Below are 16494 nucleotides of genomic sequence, written 5' to 3' on the forward strand. Positions count from 1 at the left end.
TTATCCCCTGCTTTTCGAGTCACAATCCAGCTGGCATTGGTGAGCTCCCAATAGATCAGCCCCACTGTCTCCGTGGGTGGTTGAACCCCTCTTGGTCCTGACTTCCTTGCTCATCTTCTCCCTCCTTCTGTCCCTGCACTTTTCTATTTAGGCTGGAATCTGGGAGATCACTTGATCAGTTCTGGTCTCTGTAAGTTCAAAGCCTCAGTCTGGCCTGGTCCCTGCTACATCCTGGCACAGGTGGGCTGCCTGGCCTCGCTCAGCCCTAAGCGTTGCTGTAAGATGGGCTGTGCAGGTAGAGGTGTTTAGTTCAAACTGATAAAGAAACCACAAAAACCTAAGGAGTCTTTTCTTCTTCTGAGCAAACCTGGAACAAGACAGAGCTTTTAAGCAGGGAGTCCCCACACTGTTGCTGGGAGGGGGTTTTCATCAGGGAGTCCTGCGTTGTGGGGGGATGGAGGGGCGAGGAGGGAGGGCTATCCTCACTCTCTGCTCCACCCAGGCCTTTGCCATTCAGAGCTTTATGTAAACAGTGTGTGAGAGAGGACTGTTACCATGGGAAAGTGCCACAGGGCCAGTCCCAGAGGCTAAGCATTGCAGCTTCTGACAGATTCCATCTGGAGGTTCCAGCCTCCATCTGTGGGCTTCTCAGCTGAAGACATGGAGGACGGGAAGTGGAGAAAAAGAGACCACCTAGGAAGAGAGCATCCCTTATATGTACATGCCTCCCACAGAGGAAGGAAGGATGTGTGAGAGCCCATGCATCATAGCTGGGTCTACAGATTTCTACTTAACAACACTATAGGCTGGCCATACACTGACTGAGCTGAAGAGGGGAAGGTTTGCACAGACAGCCCGTGTGTGTGTGTGTGTGTGTGTGTGTGTGTGTGTGTGTGTGTGTCTGCGCGTGCATGCGTGCATGCATATGCCTTCCTGTGTGTGCTGTGGTAGAGGTGTCTTTCAATACGACAAGACCTCATGAACCTACTACAGATCAGGTAAAGACGAACAAGGCACAATCTCTGTCTCAAACATGTTCCGGTTTGACGGATGTCCTGAAACATCTTCCAAATAAGGAGAAGCTGGCAACTGGTGCTCAGGCCCCACTATCAGAGTTTGTCATGCTCAAGGTCCCCAGAGAAAGTATAGTAACTGCCCTGCCCTCACTCCCACCCGCTCTTGTCTCCTAAGCCTAGGGGAAGTGCCTGCAGCTCTGTCTTTTTATTGCTCTATGTTGATAAGAGGAAGCACTTTCAGAACAGGATTCTCTCTCCAAATGAGTCTCCAAAAGACCTGTGCTGTGGACATCTGTGCCCCCAAAGAGAGATGACAGCTGACCCCTGATATGGCCTTTATGTGGGAACTAGCGCAGGGTACCAGCCCTGGTCCTTGATGGCTCCAGCAACAATTATCTTCTCACGCTGCTGCTGGAAACCCCGTGCTCCTTCTGGCCCTGAGGAAGCTGCAGTGGGAATCCTCAGTCAGGCCTGACTCAGGCAGATGGAATAGGGCTGGGATACACACACACACACACACACACACACACACACACACACACACACACACACACGACACTCCTACAAGCCTTGTCCAAGACCTCATTGACTGGCTTTTCCCTTCAGTTCAACTCCACATCTTGTACTGAGCCCCGCCAATCCAGACCCAGGCCCACAGTGATCTGCTCCCCAGCGTTCCCTGGCTCTCCCTGCATCAACCCTTGACCAAGCTTTTTGAGACAGGGTTTCTCTGTGTAGCCCTGGGTGTCCTGAAACCCGCTCTGTAGACCAGGTTTATCTTTGAACTCAGAGATCCACCTGCTTCTGCCTCCCAAATGCTGGGGTTAAAGGCATGCACCACCATGTCTGGCTCGGGCCAGGTAACTCATAATTCTTTATTGCTCCTGTGCACTGCAGGTGTTTATCGATATCCCTAGCTCTAGATGACAGGAGCACTGCCTCCTCTACTTGTGACAAGTAAAAGTGTCTCTAGACACTACCAAAGCTCCTTTGGATGCATGTCATCCCTCCTGAGGAATACAAGACTTACTCAGAACTGGTGGCCAGTTGGTTCTCCCTTGGGGGCAGTCTCCCTCCTTTGGCTCCCCTAACTTGGGATCTTCATCTTCCTGACTTCCTGCAGACACTTGCAAAAGCCAAGCCACCCCCCCCACCTGTTGCTGTACTGAGAATTTGCTCTAGGTGTCACAATTCCAGCCAGCAAGTGTGACTTATAAATACTAAGCATTTAGTTAGCTCATCTCTAGACCCATTTTACAGTCGTGTACAGAGGCTTAGGGTTCACCTATGGGAAGGCACAGAGTCCCTGAACTCAGATTCAGACTCGAGAATGCTGGATTTAAAGTCAGTTCTAACAGTCGTACTTGAGCTGGCTCCCCCCATGGTTTTCCTCCACCTCCAGAAAGCCAGGGAGTTCTCTCTTAGTTGTGGCTACCACGCAGGGCCAGGAAGGGATCCCATTTCATGACTAACTCTGGCCAGTTAGGGACTTCAAGGCTCAAGCCTGCTTGGCCTGTCCCACAGGTGTCTCTTCTCAGGCCTCTTCCAGGTAAGTACAGTGGTCACTTCTTTGTGGCCCTGGGCTACTATTGTTCAGGCTTACTCCAGATTAAGGCAGCCCACAGGGGACACTCCAATATAGATCCTCTGTCTCACTACATGTTTGGAAAAGGAGGCTCCACTCCCCGATCCCCTGCTCCCAATCCCATGGGAAAACAGGAGGACCAGTGCTCTCTGAAGTGCTCAGAAATGACTCCATGGAACGGCTGTACAGTAGGGCTGACTGTAGGGACTGAGCCTGACTTGCTGATGGTGTACTCTCTGTGGCTCCAACAGGGTCCAGGAAGACGTGCTATCCCTGCATAGCAAGGGGCTCTCTTTGCCTCACCAGACTTTTGTTCCCTTTGAACAAAAGTTTTAAGCACAAAGATGTCTGTTTATAGCATTAAATTATGATGCCAACATTTACGACACTAGAGTCTGGCCCGGGCTTGACTCTGCTCTGAGAACTGCTGGCTGGCTATATGCTTAGGACAGGAGTGTAACATCCCTTGGCCCTGTAAAATGCAGGGCAGCTTGCTGTATTCTTGAGTAGATCAGGGATGGTATGCAGCTGAAGATTAGCTGCCACAAGTGCTCTAGAAATGCGACCCACTGTCATGATCAGCAAAGGGGTCACTCTTGGGACTGATTCCCTAAGTTTAGGTCATTCATTCAGTCACTGAGCTGTGGGAAGCCCTGTAACATATGAAGGATTCCACAGAAATGCTGGGTTCCTTCTGTGGGAGAGATGGTGTGTCCGTCACGAGCCTAGGGCTTAATGGTGTTGAAGCCTACCAGCTGGGCAATGTGGGCATGGACCCAACCATTTGGTGATTCTGCTTCCTCCAGCAGATGACGGCAGCAGTGGAATGGACCTCACAGGGTTGTCATAAGAGCGACATTCTTGGATCCATGGTAACACTACAAGACATGATGGTTATCTTCTCCCCCCAGCCGCCCTCGTCTTACGAGGTGGTTTATTTAAGGGGAGTGGCACTGTCTGTGTGACGGCAGGCTCGCTGGGGAGAATGGATGGCTCCACAAAGTAGATTCGTGTCATGGAGGTACTGTCAATTTAATGACTACAGAGATGTTTCTATAAACTTGGTGCCATCATCTGGATGTCCAGAGTCTGCCCTGGACACAGAGCTCAGCTGCTGCCCCAAAGTCACACACCAGTCTCATCAAAGGAGGCTCAGGGCTAAGCCAGGCTTGGACACATTTCCTAAGCACGTTGTGTTTATTTATTTATTGGTTTTTTTTTTTTTTTTTTTTATTAGAGACAGAGTTTCTCTGTAACTTGGGAGCCTGTCCTGGAGCTCCTTCTGTAGAGCAGGCTGGCCTCGAGCTCACAGAGATCTGCCTGTCTCTGCCTCCCAAGTACTGGGATTAAAGGTGTGTGCCATCACTGCCCTGCTAAGCACAGTGTTTTTAGTTTTGCGAGTTTCCCAGCATGAAGGCTATGAGCGTTTACCATCCACTATCTCTTTTAAGCCCTTTGCCAGCCTTATGAGGTTAACTTTATCACTACAGCCATATGGTTTCTTGAATTCTGATGGCTGGCGAGACACTTTTCAGGACAGGTGTTTTAAATACCCACCGGATAACTGCCTGTACATCTTACCTTGTCAGTCAGGCTGCTGTTGCAGGCTGGCTGTGCCAGGAGCAGTCGTACCAAATCAGCGTTGCCTTGGTGACAGGCCAGCATGAGGGCAGACGATCCGTCATGGTCCTGCAGGTTGACATCTGCCTGGCAGCTCAGTAGCGCTTGGACCATGTCCTCCCGATCGTGGCTAACCCCCAGCATCAGCGCAGTCTGGCCCCCCTGCACAAAGAGTGACAGGCAAAGGCTGAAGCTGGGTGCGTCCAGCAAATCTTCTCAGGGAAACGGCCACTGACCAGATCGTCCCTCTGCTTGTGGCGTGGGACACATCCTTTTCTTTCTGGCTAACTTCTGCTTTCCCATGACTCCAGTCAAACCCTACACCCTTTCCAAAGCCGCGCCTGGCTTCCCAGCCTGGGCAGCATCATACTGACTGCTTTCTAACTTCCCTTTACGCTTAGGGGCTAAGAAGTTGGCAGCAGGGACTGTTCTTATTTACTTACTTGAGTTTTCTTCTCATAATACAGAGGGTTATCTTCAGATCCCCACGCATGCTAGAGTGATGCTCTGCTACTGGGTTGCCCCCCTCCCCCCGGGACAGTTGTTTGTGCCAGTCTTCCCAAGGCCTAGCACCGAGCCTGTGAGTGATGCCCTGACTGATGGAAGGCAGAGGACGTGAAGGCTATGGCTTCAGCCCATGCCCTCCTTTCCCCAGGAAGCCACAGTCTGCTCAGGGCCTCTTGGATTTTGTTTAATGATTACCCAGAACCCTCTTGTCTCAACAAGACCTCTGTTTGCAGGCCCTGCATTGTTCCTAACCCCTGACCGGTGACAGTATGGTTATCTTTTAGATTCCCATGGTCACCAGTGGATATAAAAATGGGTTAGACTCAGAGAACCAACCCAAGTTGTGTCTCTGCAGCTGAAGCTTGGTTTTCCTTTGCTTGAACATTAATTATACAATTATTTTTCCTGCTGGGCAGTGGTGGCACATGTCTTTAGTTCTAGAGCTCTGGTGGCAGAGGCAGTTGGATCTCTGGGAGTTTGAGGCCAGCCTGGTTTATAGAGCAAGTTCTAGGACAGGTGGGGCTACACAGAGAAACCCTGTCTCAAAAAACCAAAAAAAAAAAATTTTTTTCCCCTGTATGCTTTATGTGGTTCTTGTGGCAATCAAGTAGGATAAAGAGTATAAATCCAGTCACACGAGGTGGTCACTTTTCTGATTATAAGGTGACAAATATTTCTTATTTACACAGGTCTGTTACACGTTCCTCTATTTTCTTATAGCCTTCCCCTACGACTTACTGTATTTTGCCAACCCTTTTTGGATTTGAAGGTCAAGCTTGTCTCTCCAATGGGATATCAGGTTGCCAAGAATAAAACAAGGTCTATGCCTGCTCTCCCTCCAGATCCCCTATGGCTCTAGGGCAGCGGTTCTTAACCTTCCCAATGATGCAATGCAGTTCCTTATGTTACGGTGACCCCCAACCATAAGATCATTTTCATCGCTACTTCATAACGGTAACTTTGTTACCATTATGAATCATAATGTGAATATCTGTGTTTCCCGACAGTCTTAGGTGACCCCTGGGTAAGGGTCATCTCTGTACTCTGTCCTGATGAAGAAGGACAGGGATGGTTAAGGCACCACCTGCCTCGTGGAGCCCAGCAAGTTAGGAAGCGTCCACTATCGTCATCTCTAAGAGATAGAGACTGCGCAGCGCCGCTCAGTCGGTGGGTATCAATAACTGTTTTCAGTCCCCATTTCTCTGGAACCCTGACAGATCTTTCCAGGGCTTGCCAGTTTGCTTTTGAGAGGGTGATTGCTCAGCCTGGAGGTAATGGTTGCTCACTAGATTAATAAACCTGAGGTTTCCTCTCCCCAGCCCCCATGAAAGCCAGGTGAAATGGCAGGCAGCCCTCTTGAGTCTCAGGGGCTCCTCTTCACCTTCCTTCTGGTCTAGATTAATACAACTTAGTTCAGTAGTTGGTCATTCCAGAGTGACACCATACACCAGGCCCTGCAGCCTTGGAGATACGAAGATGGGAAGATGTGCCCCTCAGAGACTCCCAGCTCACTCCCATCCTGCTGGCCATCGCCACCTCCCCTCAGAGTCCCAGGGGAGCCGAGGAGAACAGCTGCAGCTGTGGATCCCCAGCTTTTCCTTGGTGACCCTCCTAGAACCCATTGCACCTCAGGAAAGAGGAGGGGTTGACTTTGGTCATGGTGAGCATCCCCTCTTGCAGTTAAAAAAATCAGCATGCTTGTTAGGATAATACTATTGAAAATAAAGACACTGTGAATTGTCTTCTGGAAGGGGAGCTGTGTGTGACTGAGGAGACTTGGAAAGCCAGAAAGTGAGTTACAAATATGTGTCCTGCCGTCAGTAAGGAGCTGTTAGACAGCAGCAACATTCCCCAAATGATGTGTCCTCTGAGTGTGTGTGCGCGTGTGTGTGTGTGCGAGCGCAATACGTATGTGCAAAGTCACGTGTGCAGGTGTATGGAAATCATGCTCTACGACACTCCATCTTATTCTTTATTCCTTTGCTGTGGAGGCCCAAAGAGGCCAAAGGTCAGAGAGTTTGGGACTTGTTTTTAGTTCATTCAAGGCTATTGTGCTTCCAACTCAAACAAAGGTCCCACCTAGTTGTGAAGCAGAGTTCTGCTCTCGCAAGGCTATTGTCCACAGGTGTGCCTAGTTGCCAGACCTCAGGTGCTCCTGAAATAGGGACGTAGTTGGTTCCCACCTAAAACAACAGTCTAAGGATCCAAATAAGTTCTAGTTTCCTTTCTGGAAATAACTTGGGATTCCACCCAGGGAGTTGTTTGCCTACAGAGTGTTTGGTCTAGGGCGTGAGTCTAGGGCGTGAACGTTGAACGTAGCAGTAACTTTCCATCTGTATGTTAAATGCAGTCTTTTATTTTATTCCTATGTTTTTAGGGTCAGGGGTATATTAACCAGCTGGAAGTTAAACACAGGTGAAGTTTCAGTACTCACTGAAAAATTCCCTCCTGATACTATCCTACATGTCTCAGCGTTTTGTTATTTTTGTTCACGTCTTCATTATTTTTGTTCACATCTTCATATTCTTTACTATATTTCTAAATTCTCATGCCTCCCCTCTGGAAGAGGGCGTTTTTGCTGAGACTTCCCTGACACTTTGCCAGCAGCCAGCAGCCTCTGCAATCCTCCTGTCTCTGGTCCCCACAGACCTGGGGTTACAGGTGTGTGCAGAGCCATGCCCACCTTTTTAATATGAGTATGGGGATTCAAATGCTTGAGCAGCAAGTGTCCTAACCACCGAACCATCTCCTGGATCCCTGAAAGCTCTTGGATGAGGTGTGCAAAGTGACTTTGGAGCCACCCAGACTACTGCAGTTTTGGAGAGTGTAGAAGAGGGGGCTCAACACAAATATTTAAAATTTTTAGTAGTATTATTATTTTCTGTGTATATGTGTTTTGCCTGCATGCATGTCTGTGTTGTGGAACAATCTTTTCGTACATTGTAAAGATGTCACTCTGATTGGCTTAACAAAAAGCTAAACGACCAATAGCTAGGCAGGATTTCCAGTCATGGAGGATGCTGGGAAGAAGAACATCAGAATTGCAGCCAGGCAGGGAGGAAGCAGGAAAAGCAGGATGAACAGTACAGAGTAAAGGTAATAAAACCACGAGGCAGAAAGTAAATTACTAGAAATGGGTTAATTTAAGTTATAAGAGCTGGTGGGATGAACCTAGGCTATTAGTCAAGCTTTCATAATTAATAATAAGTCTCTGTGTCGTGATTTGGGAGCTGGCTGGCGGGATAGAAAAATTTGATTACATGTCTGTGCCCAGGGAGATCAGAAGAAAGATCAGATATCCTGGAATTGGAGTTCTAGATGGCTGGGAATTGAACCTGGGTCCTCTGGGAGAGCATCTACTGCTCCTAACCATGAACCATATATTCGGTCCCCAGGTGAGCTTTTAAAGTATGTTTACACAGCCAATAGCTTTTGAAGAGGCAGTGCCTCCTAGGACAGGTCAGGCTTGCTTTTGCCTGTTATAAAAGATTCAGGTTCTCCAAACTCAGGGTCCTCTCCTATAACACAGGTGCTACAGCTTGCTAACAGGTGTCCTCGTGTGTTAAAAAGGCTGGTTACCTAAACTCTTTCCCTCCTCCCTCCCTCTTTCTTTCTCTCTGCAAGAGGTGGTAGATTTCTCTACTGTGTGTTCCTGCCATGACATTCTGTCTTACTACTGGCAAAAAGGCAATGGGACAAAGCAGCCAGGGACTGAGTCCTGGAAACCAAGAGCCTAGACAAACCTTTCCTTTGTATGAGTCCCTGGGAATGACCCGGCCCCTCAAACATACTAGGCAAGCACCTACTGCCACTATCCACACCCTTTGATTATAAGTGACTGTATTTCAGGTATTGCCATTCTGCTTGGTAGGAAGGTAAGGAAAGATAGGAGATGTTTGAGACCTGGTTACTTTAAGGACCAAAGAAGCACGTCTGTCATATTGCTCAGTTCCAGCAGAATTCTGCTTTTACCCTCTGGGTGAGACAAGGCCTGGGAGGCAGGGATCCTCATAGCCCCTGGGAGTGAGGGATTGGTGACCTTACTCTTGCTCCTGCCTGCCCTGCTACCCACACTCTCTCTCCATCAGTTTAATGGACATTTATGACTGTATTAAAACAGCTTCGGGGGGGGGGGTACAAAGAGAGATAGCTCTGTGACTAAGGGTGTGTGTTGCTCTGACACACAACGTAAGTTTGGTTTTTAGTACCCATGTGGGGTAGCTCGCAACTGCCTGTAAGTCCAGTTCCTGAGGATCTGACACCTCTGGCCTCCACAGGCACCGGCATACACCTGGTAGACACACACACACACATACACACACACACATTTAAAAATAATAAAATAGCAGGCTGTGGTGGCACACTTCCTTAGTCTCAATACTTGGGAGGCAGAGGCTCGCAGATCTCTGAGTGCGAGGCCAGCCTGGTCTACAAGAGCAAGTTCCAGGACAGCCAGGGCTATACATGGAAACCCTGTCTTAAAACAACAACAACAACAAAATCTTTTTAAAAAGGTTTTAGAGAGGAGATAATCAGCAATAACTCTAAAGTACTGAGCATCCTAAATGTGTCCTGGGTCCAGATCTGGTGAGCCACAGAGATGAGGGGCTACAGCAGCCAGCGAGCAAAGTCCTTCCCAAGAGGCTAAGAGAGGTGATTGACTTCAGCAGCCAGCCACCAAAGACCTTCTCAAGAGGCTACCATTAGAATTTGGTTGGAGAAGTTAGAGAAGATAAATCCAGGTAGATTTTGCCCTGTTTTAGTTTGGAACACAGACCAGATGGCTCAGAGACACCTGTGCTAGCCTGTCTATGTCCCAAGAGCCTGTAAGGAAGATCAAGGATTGGATAGATGCCATTTGGATAGATGCCATTTGATGGCCCCAGCATTCTGGAGTGGGAAACGCTCCATGGATCTAAACTGAACTCCTCAACCAACTGGAAGAGTAAAACTGGGGGGTGTTATGTTTGCCGAGAAGCAGAGAGATCAGCGCTCTCCACCTACCTGGGTGGCTTGGATGTTTACATTCCCCTCTCGCAAGAGCTTCCAGACAACAGCCATGTCTTCCTTTGTCTCTGCAGAAGCCAAGGGAGTGATCATCACAGCGGTGTAGCCAGCTTTGTTCTGATGATCCACGTTGCAGACACCTGCAAGGGAAGGAAGGGGTGCTGGAACAGCCTGGCCTGGAGCCAGACTGCACTTCAGTGGTTCGACAGAACACTGCTTGCTAGCTGAGACAGCATGGACTAGTGTTTCCACAGAAAATTAACTGGCTTACATTTTTAGCAGCCATTAGAAGTGGCTAATTTTCTCTACAGATTTTCTAAGCATGCCCAATGAGGGAGGACCACAAAAGGGCCAGAGACAGATAAGGCGTCAATGACAATGACTTTATTTCGAGAGTCTGGGCACAAAGCACATTCTTCCTAGATGAGGACATTAAAAGCCAGATGGGTCACATAAACTATCCACACGATGGAGGAGGTTCAACCAGGATTTGAAACTGCCTGGCAATGGATCCTATTCCTTTTAGAGCCACACAACACTCACAGGTGTGTGCCCACAGGCTCTTGCTAGCTCATATTGTGGGGAGCTCAACATGAAGGTCAAGCCTGTAGGACCTACCCAAGGGCTCATGTGTCAGGGATATGGAAACAATACAGGTTGGGCTGGAGAGTTGGTTCAGCGGTTAAGAGCACTGGCTGCTCTTCCAGAGGTCCTGAGTTCAGTTCCAGCAACCACATGGTGGCTCACAACTGACTAGAATGAGATCTGGTGACTTCTTCTGCAGAACACTGTATACATAAATAAATCTTTTTTGTTTGTTTTGGAGACAGGGTTTCTCTGTGTAGCCTTGGCTGTCCTGGAACTCAGTCTGTAAACCAAGCTTACTTCGAGCCCACAGAGATCCATTTATACCTCTGCCTCCTGAGTGCTGGGATTAAAGGCGTGCGCTACCATTACCCAGCTCATAAATAAATCTTGAAAGAAAGAAAGAAAGAAAGAAAGAAAGGAAAAGGAAGGAAGGAAGGAAGGAAGGAAGGAAGGAAGGAAGGAAGGAAGGAAGAAATACAGGACAAACAGAAAATTTTTGAAGGAAGAAAAGAACTTCCTAATTCTTGTACTGGAACAATGGGGAATATAGCTTTCATGATAGAATGATAAACTAAGACATTTTTAAGATGAGGCGGTAAAGGATAATTTAAAAGACACTCCTGAGCCACAGCCCCAGGGATACACGTTCATGTTCTTCTGCATCAAAGAAGCAGCAGGATTTCTACACAAAGACTGAGACCTGGGATCCAAATGACCCCGCGCCAGGACAGTGGAAACTCACACCGTCTTCTGCTGTTGCTCATTGCAGAAAGTTGTGTGACTGAGGCAAAATTAAATCTGTCTCAGTAGATCCTGCTGTATCCTCCTCTGTAAGAGGGAATGACAATGGAACCTACCTTTTAGGACTATTACCAAATTTGTGATCAATAAAAGTAAATCACCAAGAACAGCACATAGTAAATACCAGAGGACATCAGCAGCCATTGTTATAACCATTCAGAATGACACTCATATAGACTGGGATATTCGTCACAACAAAACTGGCTGATAAAAAGATGTCAATTAGGGGTACCTGTAAGTTCCGTGAGAGAGAAAAAATATTGCTTCATCTCATTTAAAGAATATTTCAGAAGTGTGCCATAGGAACACAGACACCAGCAGACACAGAAAACCAACCCTGGCTCATTAGCACAGTTTTCTCCCTGAGGCCCCAACCACCGTCATGATAGACAGATGACAAAGGTTGTATGACAGCTCTATTTATCACAACTGTGCCCTGGTAAAGAAGCAGACACTGTGGGCCAGCCAGGTGCCTCAGTGGGTAAAGGCACCTACCACCAATCTGACAACCTGGGTTCAGTCCTGGGTCCCGGATAGTAGAAGGAGAGAAATGACCCTCACGAGTTGTCCTCTGACCTCTGTCTACATGCACACTGTGGCACATGTGTCTCTATGCCCATAAATAAATATAATTTAAGAAAGAAGTGGATACCCATGCTGTAAGATTTTTTAATTGCTACCCCTCTGTTTTATGTTTGCTCTAAGAAGTGTTGATGTCTAGGCTACCAGCTTTCTTGTCTCTCTTTAGAAACATGATTTATCACACAGTGGCGTGATGTCTCTCCCCTCTGCAGAGCACAGAAGGAGGCCGAGGACCCATGTTCTTACAGCAGCTGCTTTTGAGCAATGTCTAATGAGAAAATCAATCATTCATGGAGGAGAGAGAGGAGAAGGCTCTCAACTGGGCATGCTTCCACTCAATGAGCCACAGTGGCGTTCAGGCAAAATAAAGGGTCATTACTAACGGTTGCCTGCAGAGAGGAGCTTTATGGCTCCCTCCTCAATAATGACTCACTTACTCATGTACTTTCTGAGTGTGTCACAACTGCCCTCTGAAGGGAGCCCAGGTTTGGGAGTGTGGCAGTTCCGTCACGGACACCTCTTTCGCCGAGGTTAAGGAATGACACGTTCAGCTCATTCTCCTCAGCAAGCCTTCAGACTCTTTGCTTGTACTTACTCAGCTATTTCAGTGTTGTGTCTTTGGCAAGGCACTTTCTGATCAGTTTAATAAGAAGGTAAATGGCCATTAGCTAGGCAGGAGGTATAGGCGGGAGAGCCAGAGAAAGGCTGCTGGGAAAAAGAAACCAGCCAGATGTAGAATAAGTCAGACATAGAATGGGAGAGAAGTAAAAGCCACATGGTAGAATGTAGATTAATAAAAATATGGGTTAGTTTAAGTTATAAGAGCTAGTTAGGAATAACCCTAAGCTATCAGCTGAGCTTTCATAGTTAATAAGAGTCTCCATGTGGTTATTTGGGAGCTGGCTGGTAGGACAGAAAAAGTATGACTACATCCTGTGCTCAATGTCCAGTAATGTATATCCACATAAGGCATAACAAAACTTTTCTTTTAAAAAAAGGTCAGAACACAGAGTCAAACACATCTTCCTGGAGACTGTGGTCTCTTGGGTAGTCTCCATGCTAGTGGCATACAGAGATATGGCTCTTTTAAGAGGCCTTGCTACCAAATACTTGAATGGAATTTATGAGCAGTAGGTGGCAAACTACTCATTGGTATGAGACCAGGTAGAAACATCTACAGCAGTGTGAACCCAGAAATTTCCCAGGCTGGGATGGTAAACACAGTTCCCACCAGTTCCTCCATCCATCATGAGGCCAGGCTCTGAGGGAACTGAGGTGGTGGAGCCAGCTGCCAGCCTGCCACTAGCTAAGCTGCATGGAAGTTTAAGATTTTACTCCTGCAGACAGAAAAGGTTGCAGATACACAGTAAGGCAGGTTCAGGTCGAAAAAAAAATCCTATAAACAGGTGACAGTGTGTTTAACAATGTGCATAGGCTCAAGAAAAAGAGTATACACAGTCATATAAATAAATAAAAAATAAATAATAGTTTAGAAATAATGATGTCTTTAAAGAAAGAGTAAAGTAATAAAAAGAAACCCAGGGAGTCTGGATCCTGTATACTATTGTGTTGTCTTAAAATCTTTTGGTCACTGATGAGCAAACAATAGGTGCTGGGAGACACTGGATTATAAAAGCCACTAAATTAAACCAACCTATATATACATATTTTCCTATGGAGAATTTAATGAAGAACAAACTATATATTTTAAAAATGCGTTATCTTCAAAATGGAAGCCAAAAAATATATTGCATTGGAGAAGAGGTTATACTTTTGTTTTCACAGAAAATGAAAGGCTATGGATTCATTCAAGGTTAAAGAAGATCAGGTTTGACCAGAGAAGACCCCCTAAAAATCCTGGCTATTTTATAAAGAAATAAACCTAGAAAAACTATAAGGCAGGTGACAAATATTTTCCTTGCTCAAGCATAAAACAAAAGAATCATCTTTGGCTGATTTGTATACAATGCACAGTCCATACTTGCATTAATTCAGATATGTATGTTACCTTTGAAAGTTTATGTGTTTTCAGAGCAAGGGGACCAGATACCAGGTAACCCAGTATCAGAATGCCTCTGTTGCAATTTCCTCAGAGTTCAGCATCCAAAACGGCGTTAAGGTTGCTGACTGAGATGGTCCAGCCTCACAGACTGTTCTAGCCAGGACTTGACCTTTATCTTAATTTTCCCATGTTCTCCTGAAGATGCCAGCACCCACAGACAACAGGAAGCATGTTCTAGAGACCATGATGCCCACATTCCCAAGTGGTGGAATGGATGGCTTTTGGTCTTTCAATGGATTATAAAAGTTTGTCATCACTTTGGGGGGATAGTTACAAGTTGTTATTGGTCATGGTCAGGAAAAAAGCTAAACAACAGAGTTAGATTCAAAGATCTCTTTCTGAAGGAAAAAGGGAATTAATATAGAAATGATGAGATAACGGGTGGAATGTTGAGTCTACTTTTAAACAACCACTAATCTCAAATACTTTACATCAGTGTGGATTTTTGCCTATAGATACAAATTTAAAGTTATTTTTGTTATACTGTACATATGTTTCTTTTTAAAGATTTATTTATTTTGTACACAGTGTTCAGTCTGCATGTATGCCTGCAGGCCAGAAGAGGGCACCAGATTTCATTACAGGTGGTTGTGAGCCACCAGTGGTTGCTGGGACTTGAACTCAGGACCTCTGGAAGAACAATCAGTGCTCTTAACCTCTGAGCCACCTCTCCAGCTCCCTGTACATATGTTTCTATTCTTATCTAAGGTGCTGTACCTATGCAGTTCATTTAAAAGGTTATGTGAAAATTTAGTCTTTAAGAGCTATTTAGGATAATAAGTACAGGCTAATAGTCATCTATAACTATCAAACTTATAGTCACGTTAGATATATTTTCAAGGTCATACAGAGATATATTTTAGACAGATAGGTGATCTTCAAACCCGTTGAAAACCCACAGAATATGGCATTTAAAGTGTTTTAATAACATGAGGCTTTTCATGACAGTGAGACATGTCTATTACTGACAATACCAACTTAACTTCAGAAAGGGGTGATGGACACTGAAGAACCTCCACATGGAGTTTGCTTTCTTTATGGCAAAAGCTGGCCATTTGGGCAAGAAACTGCCCTTGCCTTGGCTGCTGACAGTATGCTGTTCAAACCAGACAAGCAAGACACAAAAGAAAGCAACGACCTAACTTTGCCAGGACACAGCATTTCCCAACTGGTCCTTCCTGTCTGTAGTATTATCACTTTCTCAGCCACCTGCACTTGACAGATCCTGCAGTTCTCTGCACACCTCACAGCTAGTTGGTCTCATTCACCCTTTTGATATGAATCTGGGTCCTTTAAAGGTGCAGCTTGCTCTTTCCACTGAAAACCTGCACTGTCTCTCTGTGGACCCCTAAGGTGCCCTTTAGTCTGCCTGCCACATACTCAACTGTGCCTAACCCAGTCCTACCGTGAGGTCACTCTTCCTGAAGGATTTATTTGCCATGTGCTTTCTACACAAAAACTCACTCAGCTTCCCAGTACCTTCCAACAGGGTTCCAATACCATCAGCACCCAACACCCTGCATGCGTGCCTCCAGCTTAGCTTCCAAACCTTCATTCACCTCCTGTACAAACCAGAAGTCTTTTGCCCCAGGGAGGTTTTCTTTCCCATGTTCCACAGTGTTCTTTTCTCCTAACACACTCCTCAGGCTGCTCCAGACTCCTCTCCTGTTCTCTGAACTAGGTGCTATCTCACTTCTGCATCTTGAAATCTCGTCTAGATCTCTCTCTTCTGAGGCATCATCCCACCCTACTCTGACTTTTTAAAATTATTATTTTAGCATTTTATCTGTATAAGTGCTTTGCCAGCGTGTATATGTGTACCACATGCATGCCTGGTACCGGCCCAGGCCAGAAGAGGGTATCAGAGCTCCTGGAACTAGAGTTATAGAGAGGTGTGTGGTGGTTTGAAAGAAAATGATGCTCCCACAGGGAGTGGCACTGTTAGGAAGCGTGGTCTTGTTGGAAGAAGGTGTCACTGTAGGGGTGGTCTTTGAGGTCTCATATATGCTCAAGCCACTCCCAGTGTCACAGTCTACTTCCCGTTGCCTGCACAGCAGCATGTAGCAGCTACCTCTCCAGCATCATGTCTGCCTGCATGCCGCTGTGTCCCACCATAATGATAATAGACTGAATCTCTGAAGTGTAAGCAAGTCACCTTTATTAAATGTTTTCTTTGTAAGAGTTGCCATGGTCATGATGTCTCTTCATAGCAGTAGAAACCCTAAGATGAGGTGTGTGCCTCCATGTGGGTGTTGGAAAATAAACCTAGGTCCTCTGGAGGTGCAGACTGTTCTTAAATGATGAGCCATCTTTCCAGGCCCTAACTCTGAGTCAAGCAATAAGCTTCTGAGAAACAGAGGGCTCACTCACTTCTGCATCCTTGATTATAAGGCGTACAAGTCATAAGAAATCAACAGATACTTGAGGAAACATGCATGTGTCAAATTGGTAAATTGGAGTCATTTTTTGATAATAGTGTTTTATGGAGACAAGAGGAGGTGGCCTTTCCTGAGGTACGGCACAGCTCTGGAGCTGGACAGACCAAACGCAAAATCTGCCTTATGACCTGAACAAATTCTATAGCCCCAAGCTTCAGTTGTTCAACTGCAGCATGAGAGGGACTGTACTGATGATACCACAGGGACAAGAGACACTGTGAAGAATAAATGACAGAGCACAGGCAATGGGAACTTGGTTCTGGGGCTCATGTACTAAGACGGGATGAT

The 16494-nt window shown here is 46.4% G+C and overlaps 1 protein-coding gene across 1 annotated transcript in view; it reads right to left on the minus strand.

Moving 5' to 3' along the window:
* Positions 1–16494, minus strand: part of Kank4 (KN motif and ankyrin repeat domains 4) — a 72656-nt gene that overhangs the window by 3687 nt on the left and 52475 nt on the right. The window contains exons 8-9 of the mRNA XM_005353445.3: positions 9733–9875; positions 4183–4383 (exon numbers count right to left, since the gene is read on the minus strand). Of these exons, the coding sequence (XP_005353502.2) occupies positions 4183–4383; positions 9733–9875 (344 nt within the window). The remainder of the gene's footprint in view (positions 1–4182; positions 4384–9732; positions 9876–16494) is intronic.

Source organism: Microtus ochrogaster, chromosome 10 (genome assembly GCF_000317375.1).
Source record: "Microtus ochrogaster isolate Prairie Vole_2 chromosome 10, MicOch1.0, whole genome shotgun sequence".
NCBI lineage: Eukaryota > Metazoa > Chordata > Mammalia > Rodentia > Cricetidae > Microtus > Microtus ochrogaster.